General features: G+C 37.5%; 1 protein-coding gene across 9 annotated transcripts in view; it reads right to left on the reverse strand.

Moving 5' to 3' along the window:
* Nucleotides 1-1890: 1890 nt before the first annotated feature.
* Nucleotides 1891-17510, reverse strand: part of KIF27 (kinesin family member 27) — a 92912-nt gene continuing 77292 nt past the window's right edge. For 5 of the 9 annotated variants that reach the window (XM_027550105.1, XM_027550103.1, XM_027550106.1 and 2 more), the window contains 3 exons: nt 16449-16647; nt 13065-13229; nt 1891-2732 (listed from right to left, as the gene is read on the reverse strand). In XM_027550105.1, coding sequence (XP_027405906.1) covers nt 2248-2732; nt 13065-13229; nt 16449-16647 — 849 coding nt within the window. In that variant the 3' untranslated portion in view covers nt 1891-2247. The remainder of the gene's footprint in view (nt 2733-13064; nt 13230-16448; nt 16648-17510) is intronic. The other 4 variants (XM_027550109.1, XM_027550108.1, XM_027550111.1 and 1 more) reach the window with 2 other exon arrangements.

Raw genomic sequence — 17510 nt, forward strand, 5'->3', positions numbered from 1 at the left:
GTGCCTACAGAACCAAAATCCCATTAAGGACTTGACCCCTTAGCAATTCATTCTAAGACTCTGTATAAGACCCTTTGTTTTAAAATATAAGACGCCCATGCTTAAATTAGCATTTATTACTTTATTGACCTGGGCTGTTACAAACAAGCCAATGGCAATCAAGTCCACATTACAGAAGATCATATATATATATATATATATTTTTTTTTTTTTTGCTGACTTCTTGGTCCCTGACTTCATGAAGATATGAAGAACTAAGGGGGAAAAAACATTAGTAAAAGAAAACAAACATTAAAGCACAAAAGCACCTTCACTGATTGATGTTCTTGCTACTCACGGTTCCCATATTCACAGAGTTCTCCAACTCCGTTATCTACAACACTCTGGAGTTAGGGAAGGAACTTGTACTTTATGGAGGCAAATATGTTTCTTTCCAAACGCTGTTATAGGTGGAAAAAATATAATGAACAAAAAACCCCCCACATATTTCATACACATCCAAAAAGGCAAACACAATGACAAAATGTTCAGACTTAAGGACAGCATGTGAAATAAGAGTAAAATTTATTAGCGGTATATGTAAGAAAACTTGTACTTGCTTTTGGGGAGGTGCCTTAAATTTTTTTTTTTCTTTTGTAAGTGCACTGACTAAATAGAAAGACAGAAGTTTCATTCCTAGAATATATTATTCAGGACATTCTTAACATATGTGTGTTTGAGTATTTACATGAAATCCATCATAGCATATAAAGGATATATGTTTAAACAAAAAGGGGAAAAATTATATATTTGTTATTTAGAAGTCAGTTCACACTTGTATTATTAAATCTACTCATTGCTGGTTTAATATAAATTTTATTGTTTTGTTAGTGAGCTGGCTTTTAGAAAATGCATTTATATTTCCACAGGTAAAACAAGTATGTGTCAATTTCTTGGGCAGGCAGTAGAATTCCAAAGTCAAAATACATTCTTATATGAATTATTTCTAAATATTAATCTTATAAGGAATTTAAAATTAAGACCTTCATTAATAAACCTGTACTTATTATTAAATATATGATTGATATGCTTTTTTAAGACCTGGCCTTGTGCCATTTTATACACATATCAGGCTTCTCTGTGGCTCAGTGGTAAAGATTCTGCCTGCCAGTGCAGGAGATGTGGGTTCAATCCCTGGGTCAGGAAGATCCCCTGGAGAAGGAAATGGCAACCCCTCCAGTATTCTTGCCTAGAAATCTCATGGACAATGGAACCTGGTGGGCTACAGTCCATTGGGTCACAAAAGAGTTGGACATAACTTAGCAAAACAATACACATATATCACACATTATATATGGTATATATTAAGTATATATCATACGAACAAAGACAAAAAAAACCAAAACAAAACCTGGCTTAAAACCAGTCTGGCTTCAAATAGTCCCTGTTACAAATAAAATTTCTAACTTTGTTTGTAAATTTGCTGGATAAAGCAGTTTCTAATTGGCTGATATTATATATTATGGTTCCATTCCCAGGTAAGTCCACAGCAATCTATTTAATCCATAATTTAAATTATTTTTAATACCATACTTTAGAGATATAAAAACTATTCACCAATTTAGAAGTTAGTTTTCGTTTGATTTTCTTTTCCTATAAGAACTGGTTTTTACCAGTGGGACCAAGGAATCCTACTCCCTAGGGGCTAGAAATTAGAAGTCTTTGAGCACAGGGCAACAGTTTGGGTGCCAGGTAAGATGGTCAGCGTTGATAGCAACCGAGGAAAGAACAAAAGAAAAAATTAGCAGCATCAGATAAGAAAAATTGGAGTCAGTAAGAAAGTGCGTTACTCTAACAGAGCAGATTTCCGTAAATCAGGGTGGTTTTGCTGCTGTTCCACTCAAACATTAATTAGTTTAAGAAAAAGCTTTATTTTACAAGTGAAAGTGTGGAAAAGTAACAAAAATAACATAAGTAACAAAATAGTAAAATGGGATATTTTCTGTGATTGAAAAATATGAAAATGTACAAACTGTATTTGTTGGGCAAATCAGTATTTAGTTCTTAATTCCAAACTGAAGTTTATATTATATAATAATATTTAGAGCAAACAAATCTTGGAAGAAAACACACATTCACAGTATACAAAAGGATTCCTTCCTCCCCTTCTTTATCCTGAGAGAAGAGCTAGTGAACTTAAACTTTTTTAACAGGTTAGAAAAAGGAATTTTACACATCTTTTAAATTAAAGTTTTTCTTATTAAATGCCTAAGTTTTTAAGTCACTCACTTTCCTAGCTACTTCAAGGGAATCAGCAGTCATAGATCCGACCGCAACTCCAAGATTGGAACGTCGTAATGATAGTTCCAAGGCAGAAATCTGGCGTAACTCTTTGCGACACAACTTTACAGGTGTGACACCATGCAGCTGTCCCACATTTCCGACTGGCTGAATGTGGGATGATGGTCGACTGTTAGATTTTGTAAACTGATTTTCATCTATTTCGGTTTTGTCCTCATTGCTTAACAAATGCCCACTAGTGGGTGCTACAGAGCTATACATTGGAGCTAATTCTGGGCCATCTTCCCAGAGCTTCTGAGGATTTGGTTGTGTTCTTAAACTGCTTGTGGAACTGTCTAATGGTCTTTCCCTTCCACTTAATTTCATACTTTCAGTTCTGGATGCCCATTTTAATTCTTCTGAAACCATGCCGGCCTTTTCTGGGTTCTGAACTCCATCTCCAGCATCATGATCTAAAAGTAATCAAAAAAGCAGAAAAATAATTAGAGGTTTCCTTAAAAACAGGTATTTTAACCATAGTATATCGTGCAATATAAATTATGTCTTCCAGCTTGTGTTGTTAAGTGACTTAAGTGTAAAAATAGATTATTTCACTTAGAGGCATTTGCATGTGAATAACTCAGAATTCTTTATTAATGGAACAAAACTGAAAGAGTTTTCTAGAGATTTTGGCACCCATAGAAACATAGGAGTGCTTTCGGCCTCTGTGGAGCCCTTGCACACCTGCCTCTGCTGGGCTTGCCACTGGTGGATTACGTCCCAAATCCTGGTCATATTTCCAGGGAATCTTCGGACTTGGCATATATGTGTGAAAATCTAGTCTGGGTTGGGACTCCAATCAAGAGAGCAGGGTTCTTCCATCTGAGTGTACTCTGGGGTACATACCACAGCTCCCAGCATCAAAATGGAAATGACAGCATACCCCTCAGAGGGGACCATCGTGCTGGAATGAGTGATAGGAGTGAGTGAAGATAGCAAAGCTTGAGGCCGTCAAATCACAGAATCATCTAATATCAAAGACAAAACTTAAAGGAAGTCCATATAGTTACTAGACCTAACGCAAAGAAAAATGCCAAGTGTAACATATGTTGATGGTGCAATTAGTACACTTCTGGTCCTGTGTATATCAAGTTTAAAAACAGAAGGTGCACACTGGCAGCTCCAAAGCCAAATCTGGCCCACAGAATTGTTTTACTTAGCCTATAAAATAATATGTGATGGAAAATTTAAAAAGTGGAAAGTTTCACATAAAAATACAGATTTCCGGATTTTATAGAAAAAGGAGAGAAACTGACAATTTCTGCCTAGCAACAGCAGCCGGAGCAGAGCTGCCCCTGCCAGTGTGGATGGCTGTTGTAGCCCCACTGCTCACTCTGGCTTCCTGGCTCCTGCAGCCATTTTAGTTTGTATATAGGTTTTAAATATAATTGATTTTAGGTTTAAAATATAATTGATTTTCTATATAACCTTTAAAAATTGTGAATAACTCTGTTGTACACCTGAAACTAACATCATACATCAACTCTACCTCAATTGAAAAAAAAAGGATTGATTTTCTAGTTTTTAAAGTTCTCAAAAACAAAAAACCCGAACTGTCTAATGACATAGATCCTCAAATGGAATTAGTAGGTACAAAGTTGATCACAGTGGCTTCCAAAATTTGCTGCACATTAGTGTCACCTGGAAACTTTTAAAAGTCCTGATGCCTAATAACCTATAACGGGAAGGAATCTGAAAAAGAGTGTGTGTGTGTATATAAGTGATAGGTGAAAGTCACTCAATTGTGTCTGACTCTTTGCGACCCCATGGACTATACAGTCCATGGAATTCTCCAGGCCAGAATACTGGAGTGGGTAGCCTATCCCTTTCTCCAGCAGATTGTCTCGACCCAGGAATCGAACTGGGGTCTCCTGCATTGCAGATGGATTCTTTACCAACTGAGCTATCAGGGAAGTGTGTGTGTGTGTGTGTGTATCTGGATCACTTTACTGTACACCTGAAACTAACACAATATTGTAAATCAACTATATTTCAATGAAAAAAGAAATCCTGATGCTCAGGTCATAGTATTTGGCAGAGGAAGCCTGGCATCTTAGTTTTTAAAGATTGTAAGAGAAAGGGCAGAGATGGGTTCATTGGAAATGTTCACTCCCAAGCCCACTTAGATTCCTCACAATACAGTTTCCCTCTTCCAGAATTTCACCACTAATGGAACAGACTAAACAAAAGATTTAACTCATCCATAATTACACAGGCAGTAAAAGAAATTAGAATACCAACCAGATCTTCTGACTCTAATATCCTAACACATACAGTTTTATAAGTGACTTAAATTGATATGACGATACTCTGTCAATATCAATTGCACCAGGGTGGCCATCTCTTCCATGAAGCCCACCTTAGGCCCACTGAGGAAGACTATGGTCCTTAGACTTTAACCTCTGGTCAATCATTTACTGGCTCTGCTCTAGTTTACAACTGAACACACCATAAGACTATCAGCTCTCTGACAAGGACCTGAGTTCCATTCAGCTTTAGGTTCTCCATCACTCATAGCTAAGCCTATTAGATTTTTAATTAATGGGTGACATTTAAATTAATTAACTGATACAAGGATAATTTTAAATAGTTAAACAAGTACATAGATTGCATGTCCATATTAACTGATTTTATCCTCACAAAATGTTAGAAAACAGATGCACTGAGCCAGAAGCATGATCAAGAAGTAACCAAGATATTTTAGTCAAAAGAGTAATTCTTTGCTACTTGGAAATACTAAAAATATTCAAAGCACATAAAGTCTGGCAGGCAGGCAATGAAAAGATGACTACTGAAACCCAATCAACTGAATAGTAAAACAGTTATGTGTTAACTAAGATACTGATTATTAAACATGTAATACTTCATTCATATAGTTTATATATAGAGAGAGAGAGTTATATATATATAACTCTCTTTTTTTGTGGCATCTCTGTCAGGTTTTAGTATTAGGGTGATGGTGGCCTCATAGAATGTTTGGAATTTTACCTTCCTCTGCAATTTTCTGGAAGAGTTTGAGTAGGATAGGTGTTAGCTCTTCTCTAAATTTTTGGTAGAATTCAGCTGTGAAGCCATCTGGTCCTGGGCTTTTGTTTGCTGGAAGATTTCTGATTACAGTTCCAATTTCCGTGCTTGTGATGGGTCTGTTAAGATTTTCTATTTCTTCCTGGTTCAGTTTTGGAAAGTTGTACTTTTCTAAGAATTTGTCCATTTTTTCCAAGTTGTCCATTTTATTGGCATATAATTGCTGACAGTAGTCTCTTATGATCCTTTGTATTTCTGTGTTGTCTGTTGTGATCTCTCCATTTTCATTTCTAATTTTATTGATTTGATTTTTCTCCCTTTGTTTCTTGATGAGTCTGCTTAACGGTTTGTCAATTTCATTTATCCTCTCAAAGAACCAACTTTTGGCTTTGTTGATTTTTGCTATGATCTCTTTTGTTTCTTTTGCATTTATTTCTGCCCTAATTTTTAAGATTTCTTTCCTTCTACTAACCCTGGGGTTCTTCATTTCTTCATTTTCTACTTGCTTTAGGTGTAGAGTTAGGTTATTTGACTTTTTTCTTGTTTCTTGAGGTATGTCTGTATTGCTATGAACCTTCCCCTTAGCACTGCTTTTACAGTGTCCCACAGGTTTTGGGTTGTGTTTTCATTTTCATTCATTTCTATGCATATTTTGATTTCTTCTGTGATACCAAAACCTGACAAAGATGCCACACACAAAAAAACTAAATATCACTGATGGCCAATATCACTGATGAACACAGATGCAAAAATCCTTAACAAAATTCTAGCAATCAGAATCCAACAACACATTAAAAAGATCATATATCATGACCAAGTGGGCTTTATCCCAGGGATGCAAGGATTCTTCAATATCCACAAATCAATCAATGTAATACACCACATTAACAAATTGAAAAATAAAAGCCATATGATTATCTCAATAGATGCAGAGAAAGCCTTTGACAAAATTCAACATCCATTTATGATAAAAAACCCTCCAGAAAGCAGACATAGAAGGAACATACCTCAACATAATAAAAGCTATACATGACAAACCCACAGCAAACATTATCCTCAATGGTGAAAAGTTGAAAGCATTTCCCCTAAACTCAGGAACAAGACAAGGGTGCCCACTCTCACCACTACTAGTCAACATAGTTTTGGAAGTTTTGGCCACAGCAAAAAGAGCAGAAAAAGAAATAAAAGGAATCCAAATTGGAAAAGAAGAAAACTCACTGTTTGCAGATGACATGATCCTCTACATAGAAAACGCTAAAGACTCCATCAGAAAATTACTAGAGCTAATCAATGAATATAGTAAAGTTGCAGGATATAAAATCAACACACAGAAATTCCTTGCATTCCTATACACTAATAATGAGAAAATAGAAAGAGAAATTAAGGAAACAATTCCATTCACCATTGCAATGAAAAGAATAAAATACTTAGGAATATATCTACCTAAAGAAACAAAAGACCTATATGTAGAAAATTATAAAACACTGGTGAAAGAAATCAAAGAGGACACTAATAGATGGAGAAATATACCATGTTTATGGATTGGAAGAATCAATATAGTGAAAATGAGTATACTACCCAAAGCAACCTATAGATTCAATGCAATCCCTATCAAGCTACCAACGGTATTTTTCACAGAGCTAGAACAAATAATTTCACAATTTGTATGGAAATACAAAAAACCTCGAATAGCCAAAACATCTTGAGACAGAAGAATGGAACTGGAGGAATCAACCTGCCTGACTTCAGGCTCTACTACAAAGCCACAGTCATCAAGACAGTATGGTACTGGCACAAAGACAGAAATATAGATCAATGGAACAAAATAGAAAGCCCAGAGATAAACCCACGCACCTATGGACACCTATCTTTGACAAAGGAGGCAAGAATATACAAGTGGTGCTGGAAAAACTGGTCAACCAGTTGTAAAAGAATGAAACTAGAACACTTTCTAACACCATACACAAAAATAAACTCAAAATGGATTAAAGATCTAAATTTAAGACCAGAAACTATAAAACTCCTAGAGGAGAACATAGGCAAAACACTCTCTGACATAAATCACAGTAGGATCCTCTATGACCCACCTCCCAGAATATTGGAAATAAAAGCAAAAATAAACAAATGGGACCTAATTAACCTTAAAAGCTTCTGCATAACAAAGGAAACTATAAGCAAGGTGAAAAGACAGCCTTCAGAATGGGAGAAAATAATAGCAAATGAAGCAACTGACAACTAATCTCAAAAATATACAAGCAACTCCTGCAGCTCAATTCCAGAAAAAAAAAAAAAGACCCAATCAAAAAATGGGCCAAAGAACTAAACAGACATTTCTCCAAAGAAGATATACAGATGGATAACAAACATATGAAAAGATGCTCAACATCACTCATTATCAGAGAAATGCAAATAAAAACCACAATAAGGTACCATATTTCACTCCAGTCAGAATGGCTGCTATCCAAAAGTCTACAAGCAATAGATGCTGGAGAAGGTGTGGAGAAAAGGTAACCCTCTTACACTGTTGGTGGGAATGCAAACTAGTACAGCCACTATGGAGAACAGTGTGGAGATTCCTTAAAAAACTGGAAATAGAACTGCCCTATGACCCAGCAATCCCACAGCTGGGCATACACACCAAGGAAACCAGAAGGGAAAGAGACACGTGTCCCCCAGTGTTCATCGCAGCACTGTTTATAATAGCCAGGACATGGAAGCAACCTAGATGTCCATCAGCAGATGAATGGATAAAAAAGCTGTGGTACAAATACACAATGGAGTATTACTCAGCCATTAAAAAGAATACATTTAGATCAGTTCTAATGAGGTGGATAAAACTGGAGCCTATTATACAGAGTGAAGTAAGTCAGAAAGAAAAACACCAAAATAGTATAATAAAGCATATATATGGAATTTAGAAAGATGGTAATGATAACCCTGTATGTGAGACAGCAAAAGAGACACAGATGTATAGAACAGTCTTTTGGACTCTGTGGGAGAGGGCAAGGGTGGGATGATTTGGGAGAATGGCATTGAAACATGTATATTATCATATGTGAAATGAATCGCCAGTCCAGGTTTGACGCATAATACAGGATACTCGGGGCTGGAGCACTGGGATGACCCAGAGGGATGGGATGGGAGGGAAGTGGGGGGGGTGGTTCAGGATGGTGAACACATGTACACCCATGGCGGATTCATGTCAATGTATGGCAAAACCAATACAATACTGTAAAGTAATTAGCCTCCAATTAAAATAAATTTTTATTTTAAAAAAGAGCTTAAAAAAAAAACTCTCTATAGCTTCAGTTCAGTTCAGTTCAGTCGCTCAGTCATGTCCAACTCTTTGCGACCCCATGAATCGCAGCATGCCAGGCCTCCCTGTCCATCACCATCTCCCAGAGTTCACTCAAACTCACCTCCATCGAGTCAGTGATGCCATCCAGCCATCTCATCCTCTGTCATCCCCTTTTACTCCTGCCCCCAATCCCTCCCAGCATCAGAGTTTTTTCCAGTGAGTCAACTCTTCACATGAAGTGGCCAAAGTACTGGAGTTTCAGCTTTAGCATCATTCCTTCCAAAGAACACCCAGGACTGATCTCCTTTAGAATGGACTGGTTGGATCTTGCAGTCCAAGGGACTCTAGAGAGTCTTCTCCAACACCAAAAGCATCAATTCTTTGGCGCTCAGCTTTCTTCACAGTCCAACTCTCACATCCATACATGACCACTGGAAAAACCATAGCCTTGACTAGACGGACCTTTGTGGGCAAAGTAATGTCTCTGCTTTTGAATATGCTATCTAGGTTGGTTATAACTTTTCTTCCAAGGAGTAAGCGTCTTTTAATTTCATGGCTGCACTCACCATCTGCAGTGATTTTGGAGCCCCCAAAGATAAAGTCTGACACTGTTTCCACTGTTTCCCCATCTATTTCCCATGAAGTGATGTTAGGGAATTCAAAATTTGATAATATTTAAACAGCTATATTTTATAATTCAAACGGTCTCATTTAAAACATCTCATGCCAGGCCATACCCGTATCTGCAGCAGGTCTCCAAGGTGAACAGCCTCTGGCATGTTGGAATGTGGAGAAGGGTTCCATTATATTAGAGCAGCATTTTGAAATAGGATATAGTACAAGCTATTTCACCAATATGAATTCAAATGAATTTTCTTAAAGCATAAGGAGATAACTGAAAAGAATTATGCTGAAATATTAATAGTTTTGGGTAGGATTGTGGGTTATTTTTTCTGATTTTTTTTCTATATTTTCAAAGTTTTCTATAATGACTATATATTATTTTTTATAGCTAAAAAATAAAGATATTTAAGATAGTTCTAGGGGAAATAGCAAATTAGCTGAGATAACGTCTTCAACATCATTAAGACGTCTACCTCCAGGAATTCCCTGGTAGTCCAGTGGTTAGGACTTTGAGTTTCCAATGCCAGGGGCCTGGGTTTGATTCCTGGTCAGGGAACTAGGATCCTGCAAGTTACAAGGTCAAAAAAAAAAGACTAGACTTCCCAGGTAAGTTGGTAAGATATGAGTTATCCTCACTTTATACATCTCCAAGATTATTTAACTTTTTTTTTCATCTTTTTGTGTTTGTTTCATTAAAGAGCATGATGAAGATCTAGGTTTTTTAAGCCTGTTTACCACCATATACCACACTGTCATTTTAAGAGATGTTTAGTGGACTCAGGAGTATAAAAATGGGCCATTTAAACAGTAAACAGCTAATTTCAGATATCCAAAATTTGAAAGTATAATTGTGTCCGACTCTGTGCAACCCCACAGACGGCAGCCCACCAGGCTCCGTCGTCCCTGGGATTCTCCATGCAGAAATACTGGAGTGGGTTGCCATCTCCTTCTCCAGTGCATGAAAAGAGAAAAGTGAAAGTGAAGTCGCTCAGTTGTGTCCGACTCTTAGTGACCCCATGGACTGCAGCCTACCAGGCTCCTCCGTCCATGGGATTTTCCAGGCAAGAGTACTGGAGTGGGGTGCCATATGGGGTTACGCTAATTGCTTTGTTCCTACTTAATATCTGTTTACACTTTACTTTTTGCAGATAGCATTTCAAGTAAAAGGTTCAGCTATATGTCACAGGCAGAATTTCAAGTAAATGTTTTAGTTATATGAGTAAATACCTCTGTATTACTACCCTGAAATCAGAAAGGTTGGTCTCTTTGGCAGAATTGGTTATGTTTGTATTACATCTCTATCCTAAAATGGCTTTTTACTAGAACACAGAACCAGGAGTTAGAAGACCAGGGACCTCCGACCATGTTCCATTTACTGGTCTATTTTGGAGTCACTGGGCCACGCTAAGCTTTAATTTCCACATCTAAAAATGGGGTTAGCATATACCGGCTTACCGAGTTTAGGACTAAATAGAACTGTTTGGGAAAATGCCTATAAATGATATAAATGCCTATAAATGATACCTACAATAAATATAATGTAGCATTAGAACTACTTTTCTAAAATATTACTGAGTTTTAACCACAATCAGGTACCATCTCACGCTGGTCAGAATGGCCACTATCAAAAAGTCTACAAACAATAAATGCTGGAGAGGGTGTGGAGAAAAGGGAACCCTCTTACACTGTTGGTGGGAATGCAAACTAGTGCAGCCACTATGGAGAACGGGGTGGAGATTCCTTAAAAAACTGGAAATAGAACTGCCTTATGACCCAGCAATCCCACAGCTGGGCATACACACTGAGGAAACCAGAATTGAAATTCGAGACACATGTACCCCAATGTTCATCGCAGCACTGTTTACAATAGCCAGGACATGGAAGCAACCTAGATGTCTATCAGTAGATGAATGAATAAGAAAGCTGTGGTACATATACACAATGGAGTATTACTCAGCTATTAAAAAGAATGCATTTGAATCAGTCCTAATGAGGTGGATCAAACTGGAGCCTATTATACAGAGTGAAGTAAGTCAGAAAGAAAAACACTAATACATTATATTAATGCATGTATATGGAATTTAGAAAGATGGTAATGATGACCCTATATGTGAGACAGCATAAGAGACACAGATGTAAAGAACAGACTTTTAGACTCTGTGGGAGAAGGCGAGGGTGAGATGATCTGAGAGAACAGCACTGAAACCATGTATATTATCATATGTGAAATACATCTCCAGTCCAGATTCAATGCATGAGACAGCGTGCTCTGGGCTGGTGCACTGGATTGACCCTGACGGATGGGATGGGGAGGGAGGTGGGAGGTGGGTTCAGGATGGGGAATACATGTACACCCATGGCTGATTCATGTCAATGTATGGCAAAAACCACCACAATATTATAAAGTAACTAGCCTCCAATTAAAATAAATTAATTAATTTAAAAAATAAAATAACAGCAACAGAAAAATAAAATATTACTGAGTTTTAAGATTTAAAACTGTTAATTCTGCTTACATTATATATTCAGCACACATCTTTTCATTGTACACATGTATCATTCTCTACTGGACTCTATTTTTTATGGTTTCAGTTTTTATAATTATCTTTTTAAGTTGAAATATAATTGATATGTAACATTATATTAGTTTCAGGTGTACTCTTTACCTCTTGTAATCATCTTTAAGTACTGGGTTGGGCAAAAAGTTTGTTCGGGTTTTTTCATAAGCTGGTACAGAAAAACCTGAACGAATTTTTTTAACAACCCAAGTTTACAGGTACAAAATAGCTGTGTTCCTAAAAAAGACTGTAAAGTCAACTTTCAAAACTGTACTTAACTTATTAGAAGAATACTTTCTCTAAAGGAAGGCTAATTCTTTCATAAAAAGAGAATATATTATTTTAGAGATATGGGTTGCTCTCTACTGGTGGGCTTAAAGACAATATGTTTTAATCACAGATATATCACCTTCATGGCAGTTTTTGCTTTTGCAAAGTTCTTTGTCATGTTTTATCATTTCATTGAGGAAGGTGGTATTTCTACATATCTACATATAATTATGCAAGAAAACATCCTGGTCTCAACAATGGTTTTATTATATTTTTGAATTTCCAGAGGTCACAATATGAAAAACGTGAGTGATCTTAGAAATACATAGGATATTATTTTACCTTTACTTTTGTTATTCTCTATTTATTTTACTTTTTTATGATAATCAGAAGGCTTCATTTCCTATAAAACAGGAAAAAAACAGCTATCCTATATTTAGGGTTATTTTAAGAATTTTAGTGAGTCAGAGAAGGCAATGGCACCCCACTCCAGTATTCTTGCCTGGAAAATCCCATGGATGGAGGAGCCTGGTAGGTGGCAGTCCATGGGGTCGCTAAGAGTCGGACACGACTGAGCGACTTCACTTTCACTTTTCACTTTCATGCACTGGAAAAGGAAATGGCAACCCACTTCAGTGTTCTTGCCTGGAGAATCCCAGGGACGGGGGAGCCTGGTGGACTGCTGTCTATGGGGTCGCACAGAGTCGGCACGACTGAAGCGACTTAGCAGCAGCAGCAGCAGAAAATATAGGAACCCCTGGTACATGGTAGACAATCCAGTAAATGATCATTTCCTACACACATATACATTTGTTTTTTTATTCTTTTATCCAGTGGTTCTGTCTTACACATAGACTAGACAACTATTTTTGTTACAGAGACAGAATTCTAAATAATCCAATCAGTTGGGAGAGGCTCCACGGCAAACCGTGCTATGGTGTTGGCGCAACAGGTAATGCTAAATCTCTTACTTTCTGATGGTAGTAGTTGCCGCCGAATTGCTTCCCCTACCAGTTCCTTGAGTTTCTTCTTCAGATCTCTGCTGGTTTTCTTATAGAAATATAGATCTCTTTCCAGCTGATGGATTTTATCTTCATAATTTTTTAAAGTTTCCACAATGCCTTCCCCATCTCGCTCTATAAAACAGAAATTTACATTTAAAATCAGTTTAAAATAAATGACTGAAAATCCTAACAGCGCTCCCAGACTCTATTTAAAGGATGAGAAGTATGTTACAGGTGTCTGTTCCTTGAATGGATTTGTTTTCAGCTACAATATGGATTCTTCTGCCTGTAAAATGTTTTCAAAGTAGGATGAGCCCTTCCCCATCCTAACCCCTAAAACTATGTATTTTTCATGTTTCATAAGCACTTTTTGAGTGGTTACTAACTAAATTTATCCTCAGAACATCAGAAGTAAGGTCTACATTTGGAACCCTGTCCAGCTGCATCAGTGTCTTAAACGTTTGTATCAGGAACTGTGGATATATAAAAGTCATAAGCCTAAGGTTTATAGGCCCAAGAAATATACGACCAGGGAACTTCCCTGGTAGCACAGTAGACAGGAATCCACCTGCCAATGCAGGGGACGTGGGTTCAATCTTTGGTCCAGGAAGATTCCACATGCTGAGGAGCAACTAACACCATGCACCACAACTTCTGAGCACGTGCTCTGGAGCCTATCAGCTGCCACTGCTGAGCTGGTGTGCTGCGACTACTGCAGCTCCTGCACCTACAGCCTCTGCTCCACAACAGCAGGAGCCCTCGTGATGAGAAGCCTGCCACGTCACAATGAAGAGTAGCCCCTAATCTTCGCAACTAGAGAAAGCCCGTGCAGCAACAAAAACTCAGTGCAACCAAAAATAAATAAATAGATTAATTTTTTAAATAAATGCAATGCTTTAAGGAAAAAAAGACTGGGCATGGGTTCCATTCCTTGTCAGGGAACTAAGATCCTACATGCCTTGTGGCATGGCCAAGGAAATTGAAAATAAAAAAGAAATATACAACCAGAAAAACCAGAAACCTGTCAGAAGAGGCTGAAAGATTAAATTACAAAGGAAAAACCACCAGAAAAAGAGAAGTGGGGAAAAAGCCATAAGTAAACCTCTAGTTTATGCCACAATATAACTTAAAACTTCTAATTAATATTTAGTAATGTTTACAACAGTTCCCTTTGAGTTATGTTCTACAACAAGTAAAATTCAGTTTATTGATCTTCAGACCTACCCTCTCCTACTGGTAAATCTAGAAAATGGTCCTGAGCTCAGTTGCTCAGTTGTGTCCAACTCTTTGCGACACTATAAACTGTAGCATGCGGGCTTCCTGTCCTTTACTGTCTCCTAGAGTTTGCTCAAAGTCATGTCTGTTAAATCAGTGATGCCATCAAACCATCTCATTCTCTGTCACCCCCTTCTTTTTTTGCCTTCAATCTTTCCAGTGTCAGGGTCTTTTCCAATGAGTCAGCTCTGCATCAGGTGGCCAAAGTATTGGAGCTTCAGCTTCAGTATCATTTCTTACAATTAATATTCAGGGTTGATTTCCTTTAGGATTGATCTCCTTGCTGTCCAAGGGACTCTTGAGAGTCTTTGCCAGCACCACAATTCAAAAGCATCAGTTCTTTAGCACTCAGCCTTCTTTATGGTCCAACTCACACATCCATTTGTGACTACTGGAAGAATCATAGCTTTGACTATATGGACCCACCCCTTCGTCAGCAAAGCGATTATCTCCGCTTTTCAATAAGCTGCTTAGGTTTGTCATAGCTTATCTTCCAAGGAGCAAGCGTCTTTTAATTTCATGGCTGCAGTCACCATCCACAGTGATTTTGCAGCCCAAGAAAATAAAGTCTGTCACTGTTTCCATTGTTTTCCCACCTATTTGCCATGAAGTGATGGACCAGATGCCATGATCTTAGTTTTTAGAATGTTGCATTTTAAGCCAGCTTTTTCACTCTCCTTTTTCATCCTCACCAAGAGGCTCTTTAGTTCCTCTTCACTTTCTGCCATTAGAGTGGTATCATCTGCATACCTGAAGCTGTTGATATTCCTCCCAGCAATCTTGATTCCAGCTTGTGCTTCATCCAACCCAGCATTTTGCATGATGTACTCTGCATATAAGTTAAATAAGCAGGGTGACAATATACACCCCTGACTTACTCCGTTCTCAGTTTGAACCAGTCTGTTGTTCCATGTCCACTTCTAACTGTTGCTTCTTGACCTGCATATTGGTTTCTCAGGAGACAGGTAAGGTGGCCTAGTATTCCCATCTCTTTAAGAATTTTGCACAGAATGTTTCCTACATAAATATTTTCAGTTACAACTTAGTTATGAAAAACGTGTCCCAGCTATAGTAATGAATGATTTTTAAAATGTTCTCATTTGGCTAAAGCATGAGCTTTTTTGTAAAATGCCAATCACTTGAAAAAACATATTAAAAATTCTATTAAAATATCACTTTTAGAGATGTAAGACAGAATAACATGATGTAAAGAGCACGTGTTTGAATGAAATAACTTGTGGAATCCAGTCAAGGAAGTCCTGTCATCAGGCAACTAGTTGCTAATTAACTGGTTATAAAATTTAACTTACAGGCAGACTGCCTCAACACTCCAATGCATAGATTTTCCAATTTTCTGCTTACTTGGGTTGCTTCTTCCAGATCCCTTTTACCACATTTCCAGCTCTAGATTCATGAGAATGAAGACTCAACAGCTAAGCTGCCTGAACTGAAGTATTCCAGGCATTGAAGTATCGCCAGGCAGTGGTTCTGTTGCCATAGGAACTGTTTGTGTACCAGTCATAAGCCCAGGTATTGTGAAGACCAACTGCTATGACAAGTCTTTCCACACCACAGTTGACAGTTGAACTAAACTACTGTGTGCTAAGGAACAGTATGTGCCCATCGATGGTAGACTAATTTTGACCTAAGCTATAATCTTTAATGATATAACTAAAAGGAGAACTATAACCAGACATCTTACAGAACCTATCACTTTAATTTTATAAAGGTAAAGTGACTTAAATATCAAGGTTCTATATCCTAGAAATGGGGACCTTTTCAGCTATATATCACCAAGCCAGATGTCATCCCACATTCCTACACAGTAACTAGACAACTAACAGGATTGCAGCAGTTCTCTGTGTGTTGCTGGGGACAGGCAGACGAGATGGCATTTCAGGCATGAAGTGCCTTACGTCCATAGAGCTATCCCAGCATGTGGACCCAAACACACAAAGCACAAAACACGTGTTAGTAGTAATTATTTATGCATGTTAGGCTTTAACTGACCCAATTCCTCTCCTGATCCCCATCCTCTACATCATCTTTACACAGCTGATGAGAAGGGGCAGTTACCTTTGAAATGATGTAACAGCAGTTGCATTTTTTGCTCATGTTCCTTTTGCTGGAGGATCAGTCTCCGGTCACACTGAAATTTCAGATGTTCCAGTGCAGATTCTAACTCACGAACCATGTTATCCCGTTCCAGAACTTTCATTTTAATTTCTTCATTCTGTAACTTTAGTTTCCGTTCAACTTCTCGCAAATTAACCACCTAGCAAAGACATTTTTTGACCTTTTAACTGTCTTAGACAGCCTAATATAATAGATTAATTTACTTCTCCTTAGACTTCATAAAGATGAACGCCCTTAATCACCATGGTATAACTAGGCAAATGCTTTGTAACAAACCCACAAAATAACTAGCCTTTTTTAATTTGTTGGGATTCTGAATTGGTAACAACTTCATTTTAAATATAATGTTGGTCTAACCATCACCCCACCATCATTTCTTAGACATAATCTTTGTAGTTTACATTTGTAATCCTATAACTATTTTCCCGGTCTAAAATATCAAGAATTCTAAAGACTCTTGTAACATCTAGATAATTCTCATTTTTAACTCCAAAGTGAATGTTATAAATAAGTGACAGAATTTTTTCAGCTATAAACAGAGTTTGGCCTGAGACTTTACTTTTAGTTCAGTGGGTTCCTCTTTGCACTGATATAAAAACACTTCAGACAGTATCTGTGTCACAGTAATTGTTAATAACATAAAGACCTTCTCTCCAGAAAAATACTAATCTCTATAAAGGGTTCTTAAGATCAGAAAAATCCACTGACCTTGGCCCTTGCACTAAGACCACCACAAAAGAGTTATGTGTATCAAAGCCTCAGACAATATGCACCATCACTTCTGCCCTCCAAACACCCAGTGATGGGATGCACTCACATCAATGACAGAAATGTACTTCTGATAGTCATTATCCAAGAGGAGGGCTGTGTATAACACTTCTCTTAATTTGTTCATCTTTATTTCACTTGTCTCACAGAATTAGAACTTTATTTTAAAACTTCAGTGTTTTATTTTTCATTAATTGTCTATTATCTTAAACTGAATATATTTTTCAGAGAGCA

The sequence above is a fragment of the Bos indicus x Bos taurus genome, chromosome 8, assembly GCF_003369695.1.
Source record: "Bos indicus x Bos taurus breed Angus x Brahman F1 hybrid chromosome 8, Bos_hybrid_MaternalHap_v2.0, whole genome shotgun sequence".
Lineage (NCBI taxonomy): Eukaryota > Metazoa > Chordata > Mammalia > Artiodactyla > Bovidae > Bos > Bos indicus x Bos taurus.